The 24,359-nt window shown below is 31.9% G+C and overlaps 4 protein-coding genes and 1 long non-coding RNA gene across 26 annotated transcripts; 2 read left to right on the top strand and 3 right to left on the bottom strand.

Annotated features, from left to right (window-relative positions):
• Positions 1 to 142: 142 nt before the first annotated feature.
• On the top strand, positions 143 to 3,111 carry Efr (ER GDP-fucose transporter). 5 transcript variants are annotated; one of them, XM_014234754.3, is made up of 6 exons: positions 145 to 321; positions 1,382 to 1,475; positions 1,606 to 1,822; positions 1,885 to 2,016; positions 2,287 to 2,469; positions 2,526 to 3,111. In XM_014234754.3, exons 2-6 carry the CDS (start codon positions 1,393 to 1,395, stop codon positions 2,931 to 2,933), a joined length of 1,023 nt encoding a protein of 340 aa, XP_014090229.2. In that variant the 5' UTR covers positions 145 to 321; positions 1,382 to 1,392; the 3' UTR covers positions 2,934 to 3,111. The 5 variants fall into 5 exon arrangements, with proteins under 5 accessions (XP_036230188.2, XP_014090229.2, XP_014090231.2 ...); XM_014234756.3 differs by having other exon boundaries at positions 147 to 373; XM_036374293.2 differs by lacking the exon at positions 145 to 321 and adding an exon at positions 367 to 406.
• On the bottom strand, positions 3,109 to 11,080 carry SERCA (ATPase sarcoplasmic/endoplasmic reticulum Ca2+ transporting SERCA). Of its 4 annotated transcripts, none has more exons than XM_014234751.3 (10): positions 10,943 to 11,079; positions 8,402 to 8,547; positions 8,313 to 8,330; positions 8,170 to 8,252; positions 5,865 to 8,036; positions 5,681 to 5,796; positions 5,390 to 5,626; positions 5,213 to 5,330; positions 5,025 to 5,142; positions 3,109 to 3,327 (listed from the first exon to the last, which is right to left on the bottom strand). In XM_014234751.3, exons 2-10 carry the CDS (start codon positions 8,517 to 8,519, stop codon positions 3,299 to 3,301), a joined length of 3,009 nt encoding a protein of 1,002 aa, XP_014090226.1. In that variant the 5' UTR covers positions 8,520 to 8,547; positions 10,943 to 11,079; the 3' UTR covers positions 3,109 to 3,298. The 4 variants fall into 4 exon arrangements, with proteins under 4 accessions (XP_014090226.1, XP_036230178.1, XP_036230175.1 ...); XM_036374285.2 differs by lacking the exon at positions 3,109 to 3,327 and adding an exon at positions 3,502 to 3,795 and having other exon boundaries at positions 10,943 to 11,080; XM_036374282.2 differs by lacking the exon at positions 3,109 to 3,327 and having other exon boundaries at positions 4,314 to 5,142; positions 10,943 to 11,080.
• LOC106617517 (uncharacterized) lies at positions 9,632 to 17,299 on the top strand. Of its 14 annotated transcripts, none has more exons than XR_011396097.1 (5): positions 11,688 to 11,778; positions 13,786 to 13,924; positions 14,025 to 14,333; positions 14,418 to 14,566; positions 16,798 to 17,299. It is a non-coding gene; the product is annotated as an uncharacterized lncRNA (long non-coding RNA). The 14 variants fall into 14 exon arrangements; XR_004978956.2 differs by having other exon boundaries at positions 14,025 to 14,566; positions 16,798 to 16,967; positions 17,043 to 17,299; XR_011396103.1 differs by lacking the exon at positions 11,688 to 11,778 and adding an exon at positions 9,632 to 10,077 and having other exon boundaries at positions 14,025 to 14,566.
• On the bottom strand, positions 11,243 to 13,461 carry LOC106617516 (uncharacterized). Its single transcript, XM_014234753.3, has 4 exons — positions 13,326 to 13,461; positions 12,553 to 12,746; positions 12,103 to 12,176; positions 11,243 to 11,811 (listed from the first exon to the last, which is right to left on the bottom strand). The coding sequence occupies exons 1-4, from the start codon at positions 13,368 to 13,370 to the stop codon at positions 11,444 to 11,446; spliced, it is 681 nt and encodes a 226-aa protein (XP_014090228.1). The 5' UTR covers positions 13,371 to 13,461; the 3' UTR covers positions 11,243 to 11,443.
• trr (trithorax-related) lies at positions 15,078 to 24,279 on the bottom strand. 2 transcript variants are annotated; one of them, XM_070108715.1, is made up of 9 exons: positions 24,029 to 24,279; positions 20,335 to 23,449; positions 18,728 to 19,933; positions 17,441 to 18,227; positions 16,781 to 17,245; positions 16,085 to 16,671; positions 15,867 to 15,996; positions 15,423 to 15,605; positions 15,078 to 15,358 (listed from the first exon to the last, which is right to left on the bottom strand). In XM_070108715.1, the coding sequence occupies exons 2-9, from the start codon at positions 23,391 to 23,393 to the stop codon at positions 15,266 to 15,268; spliced, it is 6,510 nt and encodes a 2,169-aa protein (XP_069964816.1). In that variant the 5' UTR covers positions 23,394 to 23,449; positions 24,029 to 24,279; the 3' UTR covers positions 15,078 to 15,265. The 2 variants fall into 2 exon arrangements, with proteins under 2 accessions (XP_069964816.1, XP_036230155.2); XM_036374262.2 differs by lacking the exon at positions 24,029 to 24,279 and having other exon boundaries at positions 20,335 to 23,666.
• Positions 24,280 to 24,359: the final 80 nt, after the last annotated feature.

Below are 24,359 nucleotides of genomic sequence, written 5' to 3'. Positions count from 1 at the left end.
AATACCTCCGTTCACATATATTTTTGGTAGAGTTTCAAGTCGTTCCAATTGCGATACGTAAAACCTACCCGTCTGCGGCACAGTCTGGCAACCCTTATATAGTAGCTCTTTAACAAGAAAAATTTTCTTGTATGAACTAGCTCTCATTCGTGGGGAAATATGAAACGAAAATCAGTTACGGGCCACAGAATTAAATTGACTGTGAAAAAAATGGATAGATAAACTTAGAATTAAACAAACAGTAACAATCTTTGTTATTTTATTAAATTAACACCAACAGTATTAACAAAATATGGCATCCATGCAAATGATAAAGATAAGGTAGATGAATCGTCGAAATTCTTATTAAAATTATTTAATTTTTTTACTTCAGGTGAGACGTGGACGAATACATTTTGATTTAAAAGTATTTTGGTCCTCTTTTTAAACGGTTTATTTCAACTAGTAAATTATGTAATTTTTACTACAGTTGTAGCAAAATAATACGTTTCAGTAACTTTGTTTTTTAATTATTCAAGAGATGAATACGTAAATAATTTAAAGGAAAATTTTCGTGTTGTGGCGAGCGAATTTATGAACACATTGTATGAGAATTACATGACGTGCTTAACAAGTTGAATAAACAGTTTAATAACAATGAGGTGCAATAATATTTAAAAGTTCGACATACAAATTGTCAGCGAACGGATATACACACATATGTATATTGAGTTGTTGTAGCGGTTATCTAATCCTCGCTTAAGTGGTAAAGTTTATGTTGGTTGTCATCGAAATCGTCCAACGGGAGGCTAAGGAAACGGGCTGTTTTGTAGGGGTCGTACCATAGGGAGAGGAGTGTTAGGTTCATGCCATAGCGACGTAGAGCTCGAGTTGCCTCGCGAAACCAGTGTGACCCTCGCGGAACTTCGTCCTGGATATTGTTGCAGGTTAAACTCCTACTTATCCAGAATAGACCCCGACATTCAAAATATATGTCCTGCGTGCAATGAGTCTCCGCATGACTCTAACCACCTCTTTGCATGCCCAACGAACCCAACTCATCTAACACCCATTTTCCTATGGTCCGACCTCGTCGAAACAGCTCGTTTCCTGGGCCTCCCGTTAGATGACCTCGACGACAACCAAACTATAACTTATCAATCAAGCGGGGACTAGGTAACCGTTACAACAACAACAACAGTAGTAGTATATGTCTTTTACTCTAATTCAGTCCGTTATAAGTATATAAAAAATATTATATATAATATAAAAGCTAAATAATATTCATTTTCGTTTTTCATTTAAATTGGTTTCATTCGTTGTATACAACAATATCACACGTTCACAATGTTTGCAATAATGATATACTAACATATAAGTTTACTAATCATTTCTCTTTCAGATCCTTAAAAAATGAACATCAAAGCACTTACGGCAGTAATATGCGTTTTTGTGGGATGTTGTAGCAATGTTGTATTTCTAGAGTATCTCGTAAAGTAAGTTATAGTTATTATAAGCTTCAATTAATATATTCCCTTAAATCAGTTTCATAATATATTAAAATCACACTTTTATATTTTTGATAACCTCGTTTTAATAATTGATGTATCTAATCTCCTATTTCAGAGAAGATCCCGGGGCTGGGAATCTCATAACATTTTCACAGTTTCTGTTTATTGCTCTTGAGGGGTTAGTACATACAATTGCGGCTCGCAATTTTGTGCCGAAAATACCTCTGCGTAATTACTCCCTTCTTGTAATTATGTTTTTTATAACAAGTGTGGCCAACAACTTTGCTTTTGACTTCAATATACCAATGCCTTTACATATGATATTTAGAGCTGTGAGTAAAGTTTTTAATAGCTTAATAGCTAATAAATACCATACAATTATTGATTGTTGCAGGGATCACTTATTGCTAACATGATAATGGGAATACTTATTTTGAAAAAGAATTATATTTTCTCCAAGTATTTGTCCGTTTTTATGATAACCGTTGGAATTGTGTTGTGTACAATTATTTCGGGAAGTAGTGTGGTAAGTAAAACTTTAAAATAATTTTTTCATATGAGTCATCATTTCTGAAGTCGTATGGAGTAGAAGTTAAGGCAGAATTAGTTTATTGGCAGTTAAAATGCTTAAGTATTTACAGCGCAATTACAACTCATTTGTTTTATCTATTAGCGTGTATCTTAAATCGAGTTTACTATTACTTTTTATCCGACTTAAGCTATTTTTTTTATATGAACACCGCTTTTTAATAATTACTACTATTTTATAAGAATTATACTATTTCTTGTTATTTAGAAAAGTACCACTGTAACAGAACCAACAGAGACTGTAAATGTTGGATACTCCGACTTTTTTATATGGATACTTGGGATAGGTTTACTCTCCATTGCTCTTTTCATATCTGCATATATGGGAATTTGTCAAGAAACTCTGTACAAAAAATTTGGCAAACATCCTCAAGAAGCTCTCTTCTTTACGGTAAAGTTCATACAGACAAAATAAGTTACTTAATTATTATTATTGTTCTTTTACAGCACTTGATTCCCTTACCTGGTTTCCTTTTCATATATAAAAACATTTGGGAACATTTCAGTATTGCAACACATAGTGAACCAATGGCATTACCAATAATTTCTATGATGGGGTTTAATGTTGAAATTCCTCAAATGATATTTTATTTAATGTGCAACGTTATCACGCAGTATCTATGTATAAGATCGGTGTATATTTTGACAACTGAGTGTGCATCATTAACAGTAACACTTGTCGTAACATTGAGGAAGTTTGTATCATTGCTTTTTTCTATTTTATATTTCAAAAATCCGTTTACAATTTATCATTGGCTTGGTACGGGACTGGTTTTTTTCGGTACGTTAATCTTTACTGAAGTACTTCCAAGAATTTCTGAGCAAATGCAACTTAGAAAACATAAAAAAGAATAAATAAACAAAAGTATATGCGTTTACATTCTTAAAGACCCGTTTATATTAAGCCAATGTAACGTAACATAAATTGTAAATAGGTTTTTTGTTTGGTAATGAAAATTTGTATTTTTAAATGTATATACTAGTGTATAATTTGTGTATATGATTAGATAAAATAAAAATTCAATAGATGTAATTGGTTGTTGTACGTTTTTTTTATTGCACAATCCACGTGAATCACATTGCTAATTTTAAACAAATAATTTTTTCAATTTCTTAATATCTTAAGGATATCGATATTTTTATTTTCAACTTGTAGACTAAGATGTGTGTAGCATTCCGCTTTTTTGTGAGTGGATTTGAAAGCACTGGTCATCTCCTGCTTACCATTTATCGATAATGACGTCAGGAACTAAAATTAATTATTTTTCACAAATTAATAAATAAATATAAATGCGTAAATGTGAAATATATGCATAGCATGTACGATTCCACATTAAAAATTTCTAATATTGTTTAAAGCCTCGGAAAATGTCGTGGATGGGAAGCTGTAAATAGAACTTAACGGTATAAGTAAACTTCAATGTAATTTTTTGGGTATTTGATATTTGGGTGTCGTTTAAATCGTGGCGTCTTACATAATAAAATTAATTAATATTTTACAAATCAATGTTTAATGCAAAGGGATATTTATTAAACCATAGCAAGGCATCTCGTTAAATGGCCAGGAATCATAGATAGTGGGTAATGTATGGTTTTCATCCGTGATTGTTGAAGGACCGGTAAAGCAGATTGCATCACATATGAATTTGTCATTGTTCTTTTTCTTATTTGAAATATTATACAGCAGACTCTTTTTTTTAGTGGAACGTGGGATTGACTAAAAAGTGTAATTGAAAATGATATATGTATTATGGTTTGTATATTGAGTATTTTAATTTGGGCAAGCAGCATAGGCACATACAGACATGGCGCACTTTTTGTTAAGACAGCATTGACAGCTGAAAATTATACAACTTGAAACGCACTAAAAGCAGCGTAAAAATATGCCTTCAGAAAATTATTCGTAAGTCTAACTTATGAACGGGGTTATTGTAAATCCTAAAATAACGATAAATACAAAAAAATAAGGCTTAACTCCGATTTCAGATTGAAAAAAAACACAATTCTCTCAACCAAACAATATAAAGTATTTGGAGTTCGGTCATCTGATATGGTAATATACTCTTATTAATAATGTTAGCAACACTTCAGACCTTATTGGCAAGAGTTATTTGTTTTTCCAACAACGACAAAATAACGTTCGAAAGCAAACCAGAGTTAGACTCTTGAGCAGCGAATAATTCTGTGTAACAAAAATAGTTATTAAAAATATATATGTAATAATAGAAACACAAATTTATTAGTATAAGTACATTGCTATTTAATCGGTAGAAATTTTGATTTGAACTTTGAGAACGATTTTCTCAAATATTGTAATTAAATTCACTTGAATAAAAAAAATTCCTTAATAATAAATTATCGCAAGTTCATGCGATTTTAAATCAATAATTTTGTATGACTTTCAGACTATTAAAATGCGAAGTACATAATATCAAACGAAAAATTGAAATATTTTGTACTTTCATAACTTATTGAATTAAAATTTACATTTGGAGATTCCGTGTGGCTTTAATGAAAGATTTTTGAATATTATGCCTCAATGTATCAGTTTCCCAGTTAAGTAATTTTGTGAACTAGTCATACATTTAATTATTGCAATTTAATCTGGAGTGTTTTCCCTAATGATCTTAAAAAATTAGTAAACATTGTAGGCATTACTATATTGTTATTTGTTTAATTACCTTAAAATATTTAAAAATAACATTCTCCAAGCTCTTAATTTCAGCAGCGTAATGCTAAAGCATTAAAGTTTAAATATATATGTATATGTCATATGGAAATTAGTATAGAATTTTAATTAAATAGTTATTTTATCTAATTTTGCTAGAATTATGTATGTATGTAAGTTATTTGAACCAACTATTTAAAGCGTCATTGCATACAAGAGGCCAAAGAAAACGGCCCACATCAAAACAATCCCATGCATTTTTAGAATTGGGCTCTCACCGTCAGTAATCTTTCTAGCAACGAATTTCAGCGTTTCATCTAATAAAACTACAGGAATTGAAAATTTCATCACAGTTAGCCACTCTTCCCCTGACAATGGGGTCACTTGGAAAACGGTCTTAAAGAAAAAAATAATGATATATATATATATATATATATATATAGAATATTTTATACTTGACACTTACAGAAAGGACATCCACATAAAGGATAACAAAATGAAGTGTAAAGGAAAGAGCCATTGAACCAATTAGCCACATATTGCACCATGGGGGCATAGTAATGAGGGACTGATTTTCTGAAAGGCTGCGTAAGAAAGAATTACGTAGTAAATATTAGTTGTATATATTGGTATTGTTTATTACCTGTTCATAGCGTTCAACATTTCAATTGTAACAAGCACGGATAAAGCCATGGTCATTGCATGAGGATCACTGAATATTTTACAGTCTACTCCTTTAAAGTCATCCCCTGTACCAATACAAGATAAATGATGTGTCAGTTGCCAGTAGGTTAAGTGAGGGCCTGTCTCAGCAAAGATGAACCACCAAGCTGCAGCACCAACTGTGGCAGCACCAACATAACCACCAATAGCCATGTATCTATAGGTAGATTATTTTTAATATTGGCAAAAAAATTAAGATTTAAATAAATACCGGAAGAACAACCATCCAGAAATAAGACCTTCGTCAGCTTTGCGTGGAGGTTTCTCCATAATATCCAAGTCAGGGGGATTGAATCCCAGAGCAGTTGCTGGAAGACCATCTGTTACCTGTATATATATGCATACATTGGTTATTTAGTAATTCCATCAGTTTACAATTTTTTTAAATTACTTACCAAATTAACCCATAATAGTTGTACAGGAATCAAAGCTTCGGGTAATCCTAAAGCAGCGGTTAAAAATATAGACACAACCTCGCCAATATTTGAGGAAATAAGGTAACGAATAAATTGTTTCATGTTATTATAAATAGCACGACCTTCTTCAACAGCAGATACAATAGATGAGAAGTTATCATCAGCCAACACCATTTCGGCGGCCGATTTGGCTACAGCAGTACCTGAACCCATTGCAATTCCAATTTCGGCTTTCTTAAGAGCAGGGGCATCATTGACACCATCACCAGTCATAGCAGAAATTTCATTCATGCTTTGTAGATATTCAACAATTTTTGACTTGTGTTGTGGCTCTACGCGAGAAAAGAGCCGGGCCCGGGCACAAGCCGATTTTTGCTCAGCGGGTGAAAGATCATCAAATTCACGACCGGAATATGATTTATTAGTCGTATCTTCGTCTTCACCGAAAACACCGATGCGACGGCAAATTGCTTCAGCGGTTGCCTTATTATCACCAGTTATTACAATTACTCGGATGCCTGCTGCTCGGCAACGTACAATAGAATCCGAAACTTCTTTACGCGGAGGATCCAACATACCCACGACACCAACAAATGTTAAATTTATTTCATATTGATAGAATTTGGTAGAATCTCCCAAATCCATTTCATCTGGCCTCATAGGACTGTCCGCTACAGCTAAACCAAGACAACGCAAAGTGTCTCGTCCAGTGCCATACTGCCCAGTCAAAGCCAAAATTTTGCTCTTTAAGGTTGAAGTCAGTGGCACTTTGCTTGTTCCAACACGTGCATGTGTACAACGTTCCAACACACCTTCGGGCGCACCTTTTACAAATAATTTTGGACCAGTTCCCAGTCGGGATGCTTTCAATGGAGTACAATATGAAGACATTGATTTACGGTCACGGGAGAACTCAAGAGTGAATTCCTTTTTCCATTTCGTTTCGATTTCTTGACGCACAACAATAGCGGCAGAACGGCGATCGAGGCCAGTTTTATTGACACTGAACGGATTCAATTTTTCAGCAAGTACAATTAAAGCCGTTTCTGTGGCTTCACCAACCTTTTCGAAACATTGTTTAAACTCATTGTAATCGATTGCGGAATCATTACACATAATACAAATAGTAGCTAACTCCTGAAGGGCTTCATATTCTGTAGCTTTTACACGTTGGCCTCCCAAGAAAAGCTCACCCAAAGGTTCATATGTCGATCCAGTCAGTTCAAACTCGAGGAAACTACTATCGTTACCCTCAACCTTTTCGAAAATAAACATTCTTGATACCGACATTTGGTTTGTAGTTAAAGTACCAGTCTTATCTGAGCAAATCACGGATGTGCAACCCAATGTTTCTACAGATGGCAATGAACGAACAATAGCATTTTTTTTCGCCATGCGGCGGGTTCCCAAAGCCAAACAAGTTGTAATTACAGCTGGTAAACCCTCTGGAATGGCCGCAACAGCCAATGCTACAGCAATCTTGAAGTAATATATAGCACCTTTGATCCACGAACCGCCATGAGCGGGATCATTGAAATGGCCAATATTTATTGCCCATACAGCAACACAAATTATCGAAATCACCTTTGAAAGCTGCTCGCCAAATTCGTCCAATTTTTGTTGTAATGGAGTTTTTATTTCTTCTGTCTCTGACATTTCTGTGCGAATTTTGCCAATCGCTGTGTTTAAACCCGTACCAATGACCACGCCTCGAGCTTTACCAGCTGCCACATTTGTACCCGAAAATAATATATTCTTTTTATCCTGGTTAACGGCCCGTGGATCAGGAATAGGATCTGTGTGTTTTATAACTGACACCGATTCACCAGTCAAAATTGATTGATCAATTCGCAAAGTAGTAGAGTAGATATGTGTTAGTCGAATATCAGCAGGAATTTTATCTCCAACGGACACTTCAACTATATCTCCAGGAACAATTTCCTTCGCTCTAATTTTCTGAATTCCAGATTTGTCTTGGCGAACTACTTTACCCATTTCCGGCTCATATTCTTTGAGGGCCTCGATTGCAGACTCAGCATTTCGTTCTTGCCATACACCTACAACGGCATTTGCTATCAAAATTAAAAGAATAACTAAAGGTTCTACAAATGCTGTGAATGTATCTTCGTGCTCTTCAAATAAAGCTAAGACCTGAAAAAATATGAATTCAAATTGTATAGTGCAGTCAAATTATTGAAATTATAAAATCGGTTTCAAAACATGTATTTATGCATATACATACGTACACATATTAAAAATTAAATTAAAGAAAAATTAAACTTACAAAAGAAATAATAGCGGCCAATAACAGAATTTTCACAAGAAGATCGTCAAATTGTTCTAAAACAAGTTGCCATATAGTTTTTCCTGCAAAAAATATACATTTTCGTTAATTTATTTTGTTTCCGTGAAATATATTTTAAATACCTTCTTCCGTAGGCAGCTCTGAGGGGAGAGAGAAATAGTAGAAAAATGAGCAAATTTAACGAAAAATGTAAAAATATAATAGATATTACCATTTGGACCATATTTTTTTTGATTGGCTTTTACTTGTTCCAATGTAAGTCCGCGTTCAGAGTCTGTGCCAAAAAAGTTCAAGGCTTGTTCGACGGTTTTAGCGTGGCCGTCTTCCATTGTTATTGATTATCGACGCGCAGGAATTCTGAAAAATTATTATACAAATTTAAATTCAATTTTATATTGTTTATATTTAAATTTTACACATAGTAAAACAAAACAGTTTTGTAAGATTGACATTTTTTTAAAGAGAAATGAGAAGAATGAGGCATTGACTCGTAAATTTCACAATCAATTATTTATATTTCTGAAGCGCCATGCAACCCATTCATCTTTACCGAATTAGACTTCTAACTTTTTAGAATTGTTACGAACTTTGAGTGCATAAATTCAGTGGCGTTTGACATTGTGGACTAGCATTGCACTTTTTTCTTTTTATATTGGGTTATTCTTCAGTAAATTAGTGTATTTATGTACTATTTAAAACAAATCAAATAATAACAAAATTTATTTGATGGAAAAATTATGACATCTAGAATAGGTCATTTGATTTCACTGAATTTGAATGACGTGGACTTTTTTATCGAAAAATGTGGAATTTAGAGAAATACTAGTTCTGGGCAGTTGTGCCGTTCGTTTCTTGTAAGCAATAACAATAAATTTAACAATTTATACATTTTCACATATTTTGTCATGTTATCAAATTTTTAACGTTCCGTTATATATCATATCATTATAAATTACATGATTTAAAGAACTAACGATTACTCAAATAACTACCGATACTCATGTACATACATAGATAAATTTAGAACAAAAATTTTGCCTCAATTTAATGTAATAAATAATATTAATGAACACGTTTAGAGCAGTAATCACATAAAAAATATGACCTTAGGTCCAAATGAGAGTTTTTGAGCATACGTACATATTTCTCAAAATTATATCCAAATTGCATTTACTCGATTAGATCAGGAGATAATCAGCTGCACTCCTATTTTTTGACAAATTTGCAGCAACCAGAAAACGACTCTTTGAACTATGTACATTTACTTAACACCCTTAAATTCTTTAGTTTTAATTAAATCGTTATAAATCGTATTATTTTATGTGCTACTTTAGTAATGAAGAAATACTAAAACAAAAGACAAGCGCGATGGTGAATAATGCTGAAGAACGCAACGTTATACGATATGGAGGAAGCATGGCCTGACAGCTGGCTTTTGAAGTGTTGCCATTATTATAAATTAATTGTGAAACACTCAGAAAAAATTCATGTGATTGAAAGTGGCAAAATGATAAAATTAAAAATAAAACCTAAAAGTGTTGCATAAATTATCGAAAAAAATAGGAACATATTATTTAAATAAATTAATTAAGTATATATACCGAGTTTGTGAATTTCTTCTGGGCATAATTTGAAACTTTAAAAAAGTTCTTCAAATATTTTCGAACCATGAAATGCAGTAATTAAAAAAATTAAACCAGAAAAGGCAAATTTGGCTGTATATTCAAAATTTAGATCAAGAAATGTTTAAACTATACTAAATAAAAGAACGAATTTTAAATCTGTTCTATTTTAATATACTTACATACATTCATCACAATACCTTGAAGAGTACAAGTATCTGTGAATGGATGCCTATGTTTTTACGACGGACATATAAATTCATTTGTACGTGTATTCATTTCATGCAAGTAAGAATATGCAAAATGTTCTATTTCAATAGGGGACAAAATGTATTGAAAATAATATTTAGCTACAAAGTAAGATGTTAAGGGAAAATTTTATAGATTTACTCAGTGTGAAAGATCATTTCCGAACACTTGAATAACCGTTGAATATAGTCTTAGCCATGATAATCGTGAGTACTATTATAAATTATCATATATTTTATAATCAGTCTTTAAGGGAAAATATATCAATGCTAAGAGTATAAGTAAGGTATATTCAGTATTTGAATATTGCGCAAACTCCATAGACGCCTTGGTAAATATGAAGAGATGATAGTCGAACTATAATGTGTGCACGGATATAATATACATGTATGTACGTATGCAAATGTGAGTATCCATAGGCATTATCACCGTTGCCCAGGAGACTGTCACATGGTCTGTTCCAATTCGTTTCAATGCTTAGTATTCTAAAAATAATTAATTTTATAATAGATGTAGAAATTCATCTTTTCTTGACATATATTATTACGAAAGGCTTTTGTTGACTTCATTAAATTTCGAAGAATTTTATTAAAATTTTAACCTTGTCATATTTTTGCATGTTGCTTAGATATGATTGCTTCAAAATTATCTATTTTACACATAACACTTTTTTATAATCACAAAAAACTGGTTTAAATCTTATCTTGAAATATCTACTTCTTTATTTTTCGGTAGATTTAAAACTGAAAAAAAACTTAACTTTACTGATTTATGATAACTAATAGCACAAAAAATTATTTGGTTTTAAGTTTTAGTGCTTATTTCAACTAAATAGCACAGCAAATTTTCAATACATTACTTTCAATTTTTAAAAAACTTACACAAATTTTTTACTCGGCGTCAATAATTAAAATTTTTAATTTTTCTTATTGCGAAACAATGTTTAGCCCAGCCGAAAATAAGAGCTAAGGAAAGATCGCGCTTTTGAAACGATCGACGGCGACTGAATAAAATGAGAACAAATGCTTGATGAGAGTGCCTTTCAAAATTACAGAAATCTTTGATTTTGGCAAAATTCCCAAACAGACAGACTCTCTATCACCCGGGAAAATACTTTTGGCACGTAAAATTTTCTAAACAATCTCATTTCATATATGATATTTATCACAAAAAAAATGTAAATGTGTTTTATATTCTCAATATTACTGTGGTATAAATTTAATAATTATTAAGATATTTTTTAAATATATATACAATATATGTGATTACAATCAGTAACAATTAGTTAATAAATTATTGGCATTATTGAACTTTGCAATACGCTGTGAAAATAGCAGGACTTCATAACATTTCATGAAAATAAAAACTAAATTTTAAAATGTTCATACATCAGTTTGCAAAACACGTTTTAAATTTTTATTTTGCATGCCATTTTCCGTTTGACATTTTTTTAAATTTATTGATAGTGGTTTAATATATAATCCGTTTCCGGAAGAGTATTTTTGAACACTTTCTCGACGTAAGACCCGGGAAGAGGATGGTGACTTTTGTTGGATACTTGACAACTGATTTGAAAGCGCGCAATATGTCTCAGTTTGTACCGACCTTGATACAACATAATTTAAAGAAGAGTTGTAGCAAATGTCAATAAAGAATAATAATGATCCTATAACTGATAATGTTCCGAGAACTAGCGCATTTATTTGAATATCATTTGGTATGTACTCCAAAGTTCCAAACACTAAACAAGCTGAAATATATGATTTAATCTTATATTAATCTTAAATGAGTTAATTTAAGACCAAAATAACATAAAATTCCAAATTTGAAAGTTTGTCATTGAAAAAATTTGTTTGAAAAAATAAGCTGAGTGTATACAATTACATTCGGATTTTATGATAATCCAAAACCCAAGGCGAATCCATCGGCTCAGTGGTGCTGCTTACATTTATGTTTCCAAAATGTAACCTCATTCTTTCGGCAACTTGCAGATTACTTTTTGTATGTTATGGTTTAAGATAAAAAGATAATTAAAGCTCACCTTGAATGACGAAGAATATTGTTCCGCAGTACAGCAATGTTTTCTCACACATTTCAAATTTATTTGCTTTCATTCTGAAAAAATCATATATGTATATGTATACGTATATACATATAAGAAATCAATTGCTTAAAATAACTATACTAAAAATGTTTTTTTTAGAATAATACAAATTTGAACTTGTTTACAAATTGGTTTAACTATTCAAAAAGTCCGAGCGAGGCCTGATTATCGATATATAATCTAAAGTTAATTTACATTTAGTATTTTTAAAGATACAAAATTGTTAATTTTTAAAACATATTTGTACAAACTTCAAATTAAAAAGTTTCACTGTATTCCCAATTTAAAATATACGTATGGAAAAAGGTGTATGTATTTGGCTATGTTATTAAAAAAAATTATTTCGGAGTAATGCGAAATAATTAAATAAGAAGTTGAAGCTATTACCTTGACAATAAAAAAACCCCAGCTATAAAAGTGTATCCACCATAAACTATAATGCTGAAGTCGTTTCCAGCCTGAGACCAATTTAAGTTATTAAGTAAGCTCCATTCAGTTGATAATTTTTGGTTTCTTTTAAAAACTTGCTCACCTTGGCTGTCTGTGACTTTTTTTGCGATTAAAGCAGCGAAAGATATTACCTTAAATTAAAAGAATTATAAAACAACCTGATGCTTAATTTGCGTGACAATACTTAATATGCATGTACAATGTAATGTAGGTAATTATGCACATACAATTATGCGGGAGGCAATAAACTCTCACGAAAAATAAATGTATGCATTATGTGCATTGTATAAATATATAATACACCTTAATATGACAACCCATGAGGTGCATCGTGTGCAATTATTGGTTTTCGAAAGGTTATTACACATTACACACGTACATATATTTAAACACTCAGAAAGATACATATATATGTACATTCTTACATATTCACATATATGTTTATTGGTTTGTGTTTAAAGTGGTTCACTACATATATTTCCATCTTCAAACAAACCCGGGTAACTTTTGTTTCATCACCTCTTATTAACAAATTAATCAATTTCAGTATTTAATAACAAGCTCACTGCCCACGTACTTTGATAAATAACAATATGTATGGGTCTGCATACATTTGTAGTATTTATACTAATTATTATCACGATAATGGCAAATTAATTTAGTTTCCAAAAGTTCAATAGACAGGCTGACATTTTAAATGTTTTACTTACTAGTTCTAAAGACGCAAGCAATATTGAAAACGAAAACCAACCCATTCTTTCAAAGTTGACTTTATCATTTAGTATCACAATCAAGAATGGAATAGCCAAGCCTTTGGCTTAAAAGTTTTGCCTTAAACAATAGAATTATATTTACATGCATTTGCGTAATGGATTCATGTAGTTTTCATACTTGTGTATTGTTTAATGTCAAGATAAGAAGATATAATATTATATGCCTACATGTGTACGTTTGCATAGATGTATATGGAGGTATGAACATACCAAGCATACTCAGACCCATTTAAGGGCTAACTTCTTACTGATTTATTACAAACAAACAGTGCCCAAAAAAAAAAAAAAAATATTTCTATTCCAACATTTGGCTTAAGATGACATTAACATCATTACATCCATATGTATGTATGTATGCATATACGTACCTTCTAAATGTAGTATTTTTTTATTGTAGCTCAACACGCATTGATGGCCAACTGGGATATTTAAATGAACACATGTTTAAATACATATAAGTTTACCTAATATGCATTATGCAAGATGCTAGGTACACGAAATATAAATATAGACATCGTATGTTTGTATAGAATAATGTAAGTACATATATCTAAATATGAAATAAAATATCTACAAAACAATAATGTATACTGTTATGTATGTTCACACTATATATATGTGTATGTATGATTGCAGATAAGTATACAACTTTGCGAAATTTTTGGGGAACTTAGAAAGATATACTCTCAAATTGTTAGCAATGAGGATGTGGGTCGCATATACAAAGCGGCTCATTTCGCAGCACAAAATGTTCATAAGAAAGTCTACAATATTGTACGTAAACTTTTTTGAATACAGAAAAAAAGTTATAAATAATTTTACATGACAAGGCAAAGAATGCACACATTTCGTTACCATTTAGTATTTAGTATTGTTCAATAGTTGTTGCAAAATAAACAGACCTAACATGAAAAAAAAAAATCTCAGCTGATTATATATAAACTCGTATGTATAACAAAAATGAACAAAGATATGTATTTAAAACTTTTTAAATCTAAAATATAAATGTTATAATTTTTTAACTCCAAGGTCATGTAAATTTAATTACACATTTAAATATCACATGTATGGTATACAATATGTATGAAAGAAATTTGAAAACAATAAAAAATACGATTTATACGAACAATACGATGGTATGATTTTGTAAATTTTCGAGAATTCGCCATACGTTAGGGGTAAGTTTGGTTTAAATATATTTTTTAATGCTTTAGTTATATAGTGAAAGATGGGAAAGTATAAGAAAAACGTGTAACCTTTAGGCTAAGATTGGTAAGATAAGACTTCCAATAGTTTTTAAGAAAGTGGGTGAGATTACCTCATTTTTATATTTATTTGATTATAAAAACTTTGACCTATACTTTCTAATAAAACGGATTTCGGAATAATGGCAATAAACACGTGTACCAACTTCTATCGAGATATCCCAGTTTTTACCCCAGATATCGGTTGTCGTACTTCCGTACAAAATAGGTATGTGGTAGTATAAATTTATTTTGTGTTTCTGAACATGACCCAAAATCTACATCCTTAGATTGTTTAATGCTTTTTAGAAAACATTTCTGTACACAATGTGGGGAGAGTATAAGAATAACATATACAGAAAAAGTAGTGCGCAACATTTTTATAATAACGTCCTTTTTCTGTTGAGGAACCAAGAGTCTCGTATTACATAAATAATAATCGTCATTATTCTGCAAATACAAAATTCCAAGCAACTTTAATTTATTATATATAATGTTACAAGATTACAGATAACTATTTAGGGTACTAAATACCCAAGCTTATAACTAACTATAAGTATTTTTAAATAATTTTAATTCATACAACATTGATATGAGTTTGCTTAATATAATTTACTTCATATATATAGCTGCTTAATTCATCCATTTTCTGCAGTTAGGAGCACCACACATGCAAGATATCTTATGGGCATCGTCTTCAATGTCAAATTTATAATCATAAGACAGCTAAAAATGTGTATATAATTAGACAAAATAAATGTCTCTTATATTTTATGATTAAAGAAACTACCTCTTCACCTCTGTTAATCCTTCGCTTTGCAAATATTATTATCCTAAGTTCACGATCTACATCAACAGTCTCAGTTACACAGTTAGGATTGCAAGAATGATTTATATACCGCGCTAATCCTCCAGACAAGGTAGCATCGACCACTCTATCTTCATCCAGACGAAACATATATATTCCTCGGTTCTATTTAATAAACAAAGTTTTTTTGGTAAACTAAAGAAAATTTAAGCATATTTTCCCCAGAGGTCAGAGCTAGAATATTTTTAATATCTACATAGAAACACACAAATATACTTGTATATCCAACAATATTAATAAAGAAATATAGTTTTTTCCAATTTATAATACGTATAGTATAATGCAATGGAAAGGTGAAAGTACCTAAGTTCTCTCTTAATTCCTAATACAACATTTTTTCAATCTAATATAGACATATATAAATACCTTTGCTTCATATTGCTTCTCTCTAATTTCTGACACCTCGGTGCGAATAACTTCCCCAATATATTCAATTATCATAGTATGCTTTTCTATATCACGGGCAGCATATAAACCAAGCCCTTGTATTTTTGATCTGAAAATAAAGAGTACAATACAGTACACATCAATATTATCTGACTCGTATCAGATATGTATATGAATACGTGATAATTGTTGTTTACCTCGCCAAGTATACATTGTTTCTCCATTCCTGTTTCATTTTTTTATATTGAGAACTTTTCGAGTGAACGAATTGCTTACTGTAGGGGCATGCTATTTCACCTGCAATAGATGTTGTAGAATTTGCCATACGTTGATTTGCAGCTGAGCCAGTTCTTTGTGTATGAGGTTTTCTCCAAGCAACAATTTGTCGCTGTTTTGGCTCGGTGCGTGCAGACCCACTTGGATTTATTGCAAGAGGCAATTCTAACAAAGGATTTCGCCCATATTTAAAACGATAGTTTGTTAGTGTTTCTATGCCCGGTAAACTCTCTATAATACGAACTACAGAAGGCTCTGTTAATCCAAACAGATCTTCTCCAGAAATAAATTGAGGGAATAGTTGAACAACTTTATTGTTTTTACGCATAAATGCGATGGGGGTCAAAATTTGTTTCCAAACGGCATTAGGGGAAGAATCACGCAACTCGATTTCGCTTCCAGGCTCCTGCACTTGAATGCGGAATTCAGGGCGACCAGCAGTTTCATTTACTGAGCATACATAACGACATCGTCGATTCGGTCTCTTCATCGACCAATAAAATCGAATCTAGAAATAACGTTCGAATACAATTTCATAATCCATTTTACTCAAATAGATCATCATATCACATGCATGATATAATTACATTTTTTTTAAATCTAACTGTTGTACTTACTACTTTGTATCCTACAGGATATATGTGATCTATGGTGTGAAATGCTTCTAACTGATGAGGAAGTAATTGTCCAATATTTAAAAAAATTAAGGTACCAACTCGAAGTAAGTTTGTTAATTCTGAGTGATGCATTACAGTCGCCACTTGCCTATTTTCGTCTCTTTCAACAAACACACGTCTATGAACGGTAAGAGATGACAATTCATTTTCTTTTTCTAATCGATTTGCATGCTGCTGACAATGTATGGTTTTGTTTTTATAGAAAACACAATGCTCTCTTATTGCACATGGTAAGTGAAAAACTTGGTTGCAACGATTTTTAAAACAGCGTACTGTGGCACCGAGTTGTTGACATCCGCTACACGATTGATTAAGGCCCATCTGTAAAGCTGCGGGAAAGTTCATAAGGCCACCGCTTATAGTCTCATACACTTCGCTAGACCACAGAGCGCAGTTTAAATGTACCTAGAATGATGGTGAATTATAATAAATAAATATTATTGTTTGGCTTCTGTTTTATCAGTTTTTTTAATTTAAAAATAATTAATATTATTTTCAGCGAATATACTTTGCTCTACTATTGCAAATACAAATAAAAGTCCAGAATATAGGCATATACATACATACAAATATTGATGAGTGATTTTAATTCATACTTACCCATTTGTCTATATCAAAATTGAGTAACCGCGATGGTCCATTGGGTACGCCGTCTCCTCGTTGATAACAAAAAACACACTCACGTATATCTTCAATAGAACTATTTAAGATACAACCAGCGAATCCATTTTGTTCTTTATTTTCTTCTACACATATTTCACTGCCTTGCGTAACACTTTCAGAAAAACGACTAATTCTTTGAGTTGTCTCTTTAAAACAGTTGACATTATAGTGTTTGTAAATGCAACTTTTAGATATATTAATTTGATTCGCCATAGATCTGTTCCCAGTTAGGTTTTCCTCACCAAACTTTTGTTCAGAAGTTATTTGTGCATCTTCAATTTTTGATTTTGAATTTGAGCTGAGGGCCTCATGAGGATTATTAAAGTGTTCGTAACAATATTTGTCACAGAAGTGTAACGTCATTGGCGATAAATCTGGAGACAAGGTGGAAGGGCGAATTTCTTTCATATCACAAAAAGGTACTTTAAAATATTTAATTCTCGAATCTGAAATCGAGGCACCACAATTATAGCAAATTTTTTTTCTACCACAAATAACATCTTGCTGAAAACTTATTTGACTTTTAGTTGTCAACTTAATATTATTCTTTGGTGTAAGGTCATGAGATAAATTAAATGTTGGCTTATCAATTATTTTATACATTGTCGGCGCTGGAATATGCAACAGATTCGCCAAGTCTTTAAGTACCCCAAATATATTATTAACAGCAGATAATTGAACAGATAATGTAACAACTCGGTTGAGGCTTTCGTCACGTTTCGTCCTGAAAATGAAATATTAAGTTTCTTGTTACAAACTTATTGATAATGCATATTACAGGCATTCAACTTAAAAAGAATATATATTGCACAGTGTTATAAGCAGAGAGGCCAAGTAGGCATGATAATGGCTAAACATACCCACAAATTACATAAAAAACTAAAAGTTCTGGATTTGGCGCCAATGATTACATCTTTTAATATACCTTGGTGAAAAATCACCAAAATAATATGTGTGCTACCAAAAAATTATAATGAAATTATAGGGTAAAGATTTGCACAAGTCGCAAGTACCATAAGTACATACAAGTTCATTATACAAATGTACGCACGCCTCAGGTAACTGGCGACGACGACGACGACAAGTTCATTATACAAATGTACGCACGCCTTGTTATAACCTTAAGTTCAAAGGGAACTGTATGAGAATATGATTTTTTAACATATGTGCTTTGTTACTGTAAATTGAATTGAAATATTTTGAAGGAAAAATGTAACAAGTTACCTGATATTAGTTCCAGTATTTAAAATCTGGTTAACATTTTCAATGCCGTCAATTTGCTTTACCGCTTTTACAAGGCAACTTCTTTTCATATTAAATGTTGAGTCGATAAATGGGATACTTGGTGACATTCGGTCTACATAATGCTCATTGTTTTTATTCATAACAACTAAACCGGGATAAATAAGCTGCTGTAATGAAAACTTATTGAATTTTTCTCCAACCGTATTTACTATGTCGACACTATTGACACTGCAGTTAGTCACAATATCTGAGGACTCAATGTTGCGTTCTTTCATAATACTCCATACTCGCAAGTATCTGTCGTAATAATTATTTCGCATATTTGATGAGAACTCCTGATCATAAAAATCATTTTGTATTGTAGACAACTTTTTCTCTTTATTGTTTTCTGATGAATAAAATGACTCTGTATCGTATAAGGTATTTGCATTGGAATGATGCGCATTTCCATACTCCCCTAATAGCGGAGGTGTTTGCGAAAGATCACCATTCTCTTTACTACTTACTCCACGAGGAAGGTTGCTGCTTAAGCCATATGCATTACAAACAAGGAAATTTCTATTTAATAAAGGTTCCAATACTTGCAACGGTTTCATTTGCTTTAGGTGTGTCATTAAATTATCAATGAAATTGTCATAGTCCTCTTCGATTTTGGAAAGTTTTCTTGACCTTTTTTTTGGTCCAGGTACATTTGTAGTAGAGTTTACAGCGTTCGCATTAGTCTCCTTACCACTTAGCAACAACCTGCGTTGCTTTTGGTATTCTCTTTTCCGTTTTTTTCTCGACTCAATGTCTTTATCTACAGTTATTGTCTTCTGATCGATAGATACAATATTGGTGGAATCATTGCAATCAGGCAGTACACTCTTTTCATTTAAAATACTTTTATTGTCCAATTTTAAATTTACTTGGGTATTCGAATTTTGTGTTTCATTATCATATCTCGATGGCACTTTTGACTTCGCAGATGCATCTAACAGACTGTTCACATAAGGTTTAGTTATTATATTTTCGCTCTTTTCTGCATTTTCTGATGAGTCCGTCAAAGCCGGAAAAGATGATACAAAACTGGAGAAATTTTCAACGTTTGTCTCTTCTTTCCCCTCAGTGCTAGTTGTGAAAATTGTTGACGCATCACTGTCCAAATTTTGATTATTTATGCTGCCAGGGCAAATGGTTGAGGGTCTTTAAGTTTAAAAAAACAAAATATTAAGTTAATATTATTAATGCCTAATATACATAATTTATCGCTTTATTGGAAACATCTAATTAAGCATATTACTAATCTATCTATATAAAAACAAAACTTCAGTTACTTCTCTATATTATTAATTAAGTGATATACTATATTATATTAGAGTATAAACAAGACTTTGAAAATTATTTATTTTTCTGAAATCACTATTAGAAAATTCGTAATACGTTTCTACATTGGTCTGTTAACTAAAGTAACAATATACGCGTGGATAATGTTGCTCTTTGCTCTGATATAGCCTGATAGCAACAATATAATTCAAGGTAACAGGAGATGATAATTTTCAAAGGCCTTAGTCAAAACTAGATCGTGGTTATTTTTTTTTACTTACGTTTTATTTGGGGGGCAAAGATTTCCTAATGAATTCCCTTCTTTAACCTCGTTTCCATTGCATTCTTTTGGATGTGTATTATGTGAGTAGTTTTGTTGAGATGCATTACTGGTATCGTTTTTCTGACATGTAGCTTTACTTGCTTTAAACGGTTCATGTTCAAGGTCCTGTCCAGGAACTGTTAATTTAGAACGACACGCATCATCTAATGCGAAAGGGCTTATGTTTGGGTTGGAGACAAATGACGTTTCCTTTGAAATTACTTGAACACATTTTATTTTTCCATCATTTTGAGATCCTGTTACTTCATTGTTCATTTTATTTAGTAAATCTTCTTGAGTGTCAGATTTCTGTGATTTTGAAATCTCACTTTGAACCGGTGCAGAAGTTGTCGCAGGGACAGGAGGTATAACTGGTCGAGCTAACTGCGCCTCCAGAGAACTAACTAAACCCAAACTTGGAGCACGTACATTAATTACTTTTCTGGCAGATAATACTTGACTACAAACAGATGCCGGTGTTGAGTTCGTAACTGGGTTCAGCATATTTGTAGCTATGGACGTGTGAATATTTAGATGTTGAGAACTACTCGAATTTTGAAGAAGTTTCTTAAGCAGAACATTGTTGGAATCCTCTGATTTAGGAACAGTTATAGGCGACTTATTAAGTTCAATGTTTCCATGCTTGTCAAGATTTTTTATGGATTTTGCATCAACGTAGGAATGCGAATTATCAACAGCTTCTTTTTTGTTCAAACTCTCAAATACATCTGCACTGACCTCAGGACTTTCATATTTGTTGCGTTTTGTAGGTAAAATATCGACATTTTGTGAAATATTCTGACGATGCTCTTGTTCATGTACTTCAAGTGATTTACATCGTTTATCTAAATGTTGGCCCAATGAAGACAGCCTGTAGGGTGTTACTTTGACCGTTTTACGAGGTAGTAGACTCTGATCAGTTGAATTTAGTAAACTAGGAGGTTGTACTGCGACTGATATAACAGCAGATTTATTAATTGGACTTGCATCTTGCAGTTGTGAATGATTTTGTGTCGATGAATTATTACTGGCATTAAAAGGCTGTACCGTATTCATTGAGCTAACTGCTGTTACATTAAGGGCACTTGAAACTGTTAAATTGATTTTTTTTACCTTCTGATCGATTAAGTTTGCGTTTCTAACCGAATTTGATACTATAGTCGCCTTCGATTGTTGGTTCGTGTTATTTTTCGATAAAACTAACGAAATATTTTTTGGAATTGAAATTATGGATGAAGAATTTAATTTTCCACATAAATTATTCAGATTTGTTTGCTTTGTACTATGGAATTCTGTCTGTATATTATTATCTGACACACCAGTTGAAACGGATACGCAAGTGGTTGTAGCTGATGTTGTAATTAATTGAGGGACATTTTGTCTAATTATACTAACAGCTGGATAAATATTTGTGTTTCCTTGTTGCTCCGTATTCTTTGATAGTGGCGTTAGTAAAGGTAGAATATTTACATTTGGATTTAAAACTTTTTTAATAGTAGCCGCTGTTTTATTTAAGGTAATTTCATCAGTGACTGGAGATACAATCTTCAGTGAATTTTGTATGGAACCTAAATTTTTTGATATATTGGAGTCTAACATATGGTTATCACTGATAGATGTTTCTACTTTTTCATTTGTAAAATCCATTTTGTCCATGTTAGCATTACTGTCAGTTACACTTGATCCATCTTCTAAATTGGCATTATTATGTAATATTCCTCCGGAATCTGTTTTGAAACTTATTTTCTTTGAACTCGATTGATTGAGAGCTACACTTGGTTTAGCTTTTGATACGGCAATAGTAACAAGTCCAGAATTAGGCTGCGAATTTGTTGCTACTGAACACTGAAGTTGTGGTAGTTTCTTACCAAAAACTTTAGTTTGAACCAACTTTGTGGTTGATACTGGTTTAATTTGAAGTTGTGAAAGAGATACTATAGTTGGATGACTACCTTTATATCCTTGCTTTGTCGTCAAAATTTTGCTCAAATTTATTTGCGTTTGAGAAGAGAGTTGCTGTGAAGCCGTTTGCGTATTGGCTTGGGATTGCTTTTGAATCTCGGAAGATCCTGTGCTGCCTTGATGCACATGTTGTGAAGAATTTAAAGGTTTTAATAATGGAACAGATATTGTGGTATTACCAATTGAAACTTTTGCTGTAGTTTGTGTAACCTCCGATGCAAGCTTCTTACTTGTTGTCATTACTTGCTGATTCTTCAAATTTGGAGAAATATTCCTTCTATTCAATACTGTTGCATTTTGTGGTAAGCCGGCCGATATTGTACTTGCAGTGGTTATACGTGTGTAAGTCACTGTACTCGGTCGCAAAATATTTCCACCAGAAGCTACAACACGAGATAACGACCCAGAATGACTATTATCAGAACTTAAAGACAATTGCTGTATTGGCTTTTGTTCCTGTATAGATGACAACATGACAACATCAAATTCATTAGTATTTATTTCTTGATTTAAAGGTAATATGCCTAAATCTACAGTTTCCGTTTGTCCAGAACTTTTAGAATTTAACTCTTTTCGTCCCGTTATGTTAGCATTTAGCAGAATGTTACTTGTTTCGGATATTGGCTTATTTCTGGTGCTTTTATCACAATCTTTGTCTTCAATATAGTCTGCTGCATTAGACGAGATAACCACAAAGTCTTCTGAATTACGTGGACTCGATGGTGATGGGATAGGTATGTTCCGGATGGTGTTAAAAGCTGGTTTTCCTTTTTCTCCGGATATTTCACAATCTTGATTTGGAAAATTTTGAAAAGTTTTTGCCACAGATTCTCTTTTAAAACTCTTCTTTGTATGTTCGTCCTTGGTGCTCTCATTCACTGGTTTCTTAATTAAAATACCGTCAGTATTCCAAACAGTATTATCTAATTTAATTTTTTTCGTTGAACTTATACTTATTTCTGTTGAATTATTCCGTTTTACTGAAGTAGTATTATTGCTTTGGAAGTTATTATGTTTTGGATTTTCAGAACTTCCAATATTTTTTATTTGATTCATGATTTTTGTAATACTTTACCATTTATGAGTCAAAATGTATATGATTTATAAGAAATCTGTAAAGATACAATTAATTAATTAGGTTTTTGGTTAGTCTAAACCCTGTTTGGAGGGAGTGTAGATTAATTGACATTACGCACCCATTTACTTTTAGGGTATATAGTCACGTTCGCAACACCAAATATTTTCGGTTAATACTTTTTAATAAAATCAAAAGATTGTGCGGCTGTAACTTACAACCGTCTAAAGCAAGAAAATTTAATTGAATTTTTCTTCTTGCGATAATCCAGATAAGGGGAAAAATTCGAAATATTTGACTATTTTATTTGATATCGAATATTATTGTGTGAACAAATTAATTAGAATATACAATATAAGAATTCTTTAGAAAAGAAAGTGCATAGTTAAATAAATCAATTAGGTATTTCCTAAGCTAATTTGGAAATAATGTACTATTTTGTATTTATTTGAAGTTTAATTATTGGCGAAAAATTTCATACATAAAACTGTTTTGGATAATGCAACAACAATACAAATTCTTGTATTATAAGAACTTTTTATAAATAAGTAATTTGCTTATTATAAAATTTTACAATAACATTTTAAAGCAAATATCTATTAAAATGCAAACCCACCTTGTGGCTCTACGACCTTTATTTGATAAAAAAAAACACTACACAAAACATATATACTCTTCCTTAAAAATCCATTTTTGAATAATGTGCCATGACAATATTGTTGAAACCCGCACGTACAATTAAAAAAGTAACAATATTCACTTTGAGCATTGGCAATTAGTGAATTAAATATATTTACTTTAGTCTCTTCTAGTTTTAATTTCTTAAAAGTTTTCTTTCATATTGCTTTACAAGAAAAATATTAAAGTGGTTTCAATTGAGAAACGATTTGGGAAAAGGAACACAACAGAGCGTTTTGTCCAAAAGGGATAAGGCGCTCTATGCGTAT

Source organism: Bactrocera oleae, chromosome 4 (genome assembly GCF_042242935.1).
Source record: "Bactrocera oleae isolate idBacOlea1 chromosome 4, idBacOlea1, whole genome shotgun sequence".
In the NCBI taxonomy this organism is placed as follows: Eukaryota; Metazoa; Arthropoda; class Insecta; order Diptera; family Tephritidae; genus Bactrocera; species Bactrocera oleae.
This window is presented reverse-complemented; position numbering and strand designations above follow the sequence as displayed.

Coding starts and splice junctions, on each gene's coding strand:
- Efr (XM_014234754.3), top strand. CDS start 1,393: ATGAACATCAAAGCACTTACGGCAGTAATATGCGTTTTTGTGGGATGT. Junction 1,476..1,605: donor TTTCTAGAGTATCTCGTAAA/GTAAGTTATAGT, acceptor CTCCTATTTCAG/AGAAGATCCCGGGGCTGGGA. Junction 2,470..2,525: donor AAGAAGCTCTCTTCTTTACG/GTAAAGTTCATA, acceptor GTTCTTTTACAG/CACTTGATTCCCTTACCTGG.
- SERCA (XM_036374282.2), bottom strand. CDS start 8,519: ATGGAAGACGGCCACGCTAAAACCGTCGAACAAGCCTTGAACTTTTTT. Junction 5,797..5,864: donor AACTATTATGGGTTAATTTG/GTAAGTAATTTA, acceptor ATATATATACAG/GTAACAGATGGTCTTCCAGC. Junction 5,331..5,389: donor ATGTTGAACGCTATGAACAG/GTAATAAACAAT, acceptor TTTCTTACGCAG/CCTTTCAGAAAATCAGTCCC.
- LOC106617516 (XM_014234753.3), bottom strand. CDS start 13,370: ATGGGTTGGTTTTCGTTTTCAATATTGCTTGCGTCTTTAGAACTA. Junction 12,177..12,552: donor GGGGTTTTTTTATTGTCAAG/GTAATAGCTTCA, acceptor TGATTTTTTCAG/AATGAAAGCAAATAAATTTG. Junction 11,812..12,102: donor AATATTCTTCGTCATTCAAG/GTGAGCTTTAAT, acceptor CATATATTTCAG/CTTGTTTAGTGTTTGGAACT.
- trr (XM_070108715.1), bottom strand. CDS start 23,393: ATGAATCAAATAAAAAATATTGGAAGTTCTGAAAATCCAAAACATAAT. Junction 17,246..17,440: donor ATTTTGATATAGACAAATGG/GTAAGTATGAAT, acceptor CCATCATTCTAG/GTACATTTAAACTGCGCTCT. Junction 15,606..15,866: donor AGAAGCAATATGAAGCAAAG/GTATTTATATAT, acceptor TTTATTAAATAG/AACCGAGGAATATATATGTT.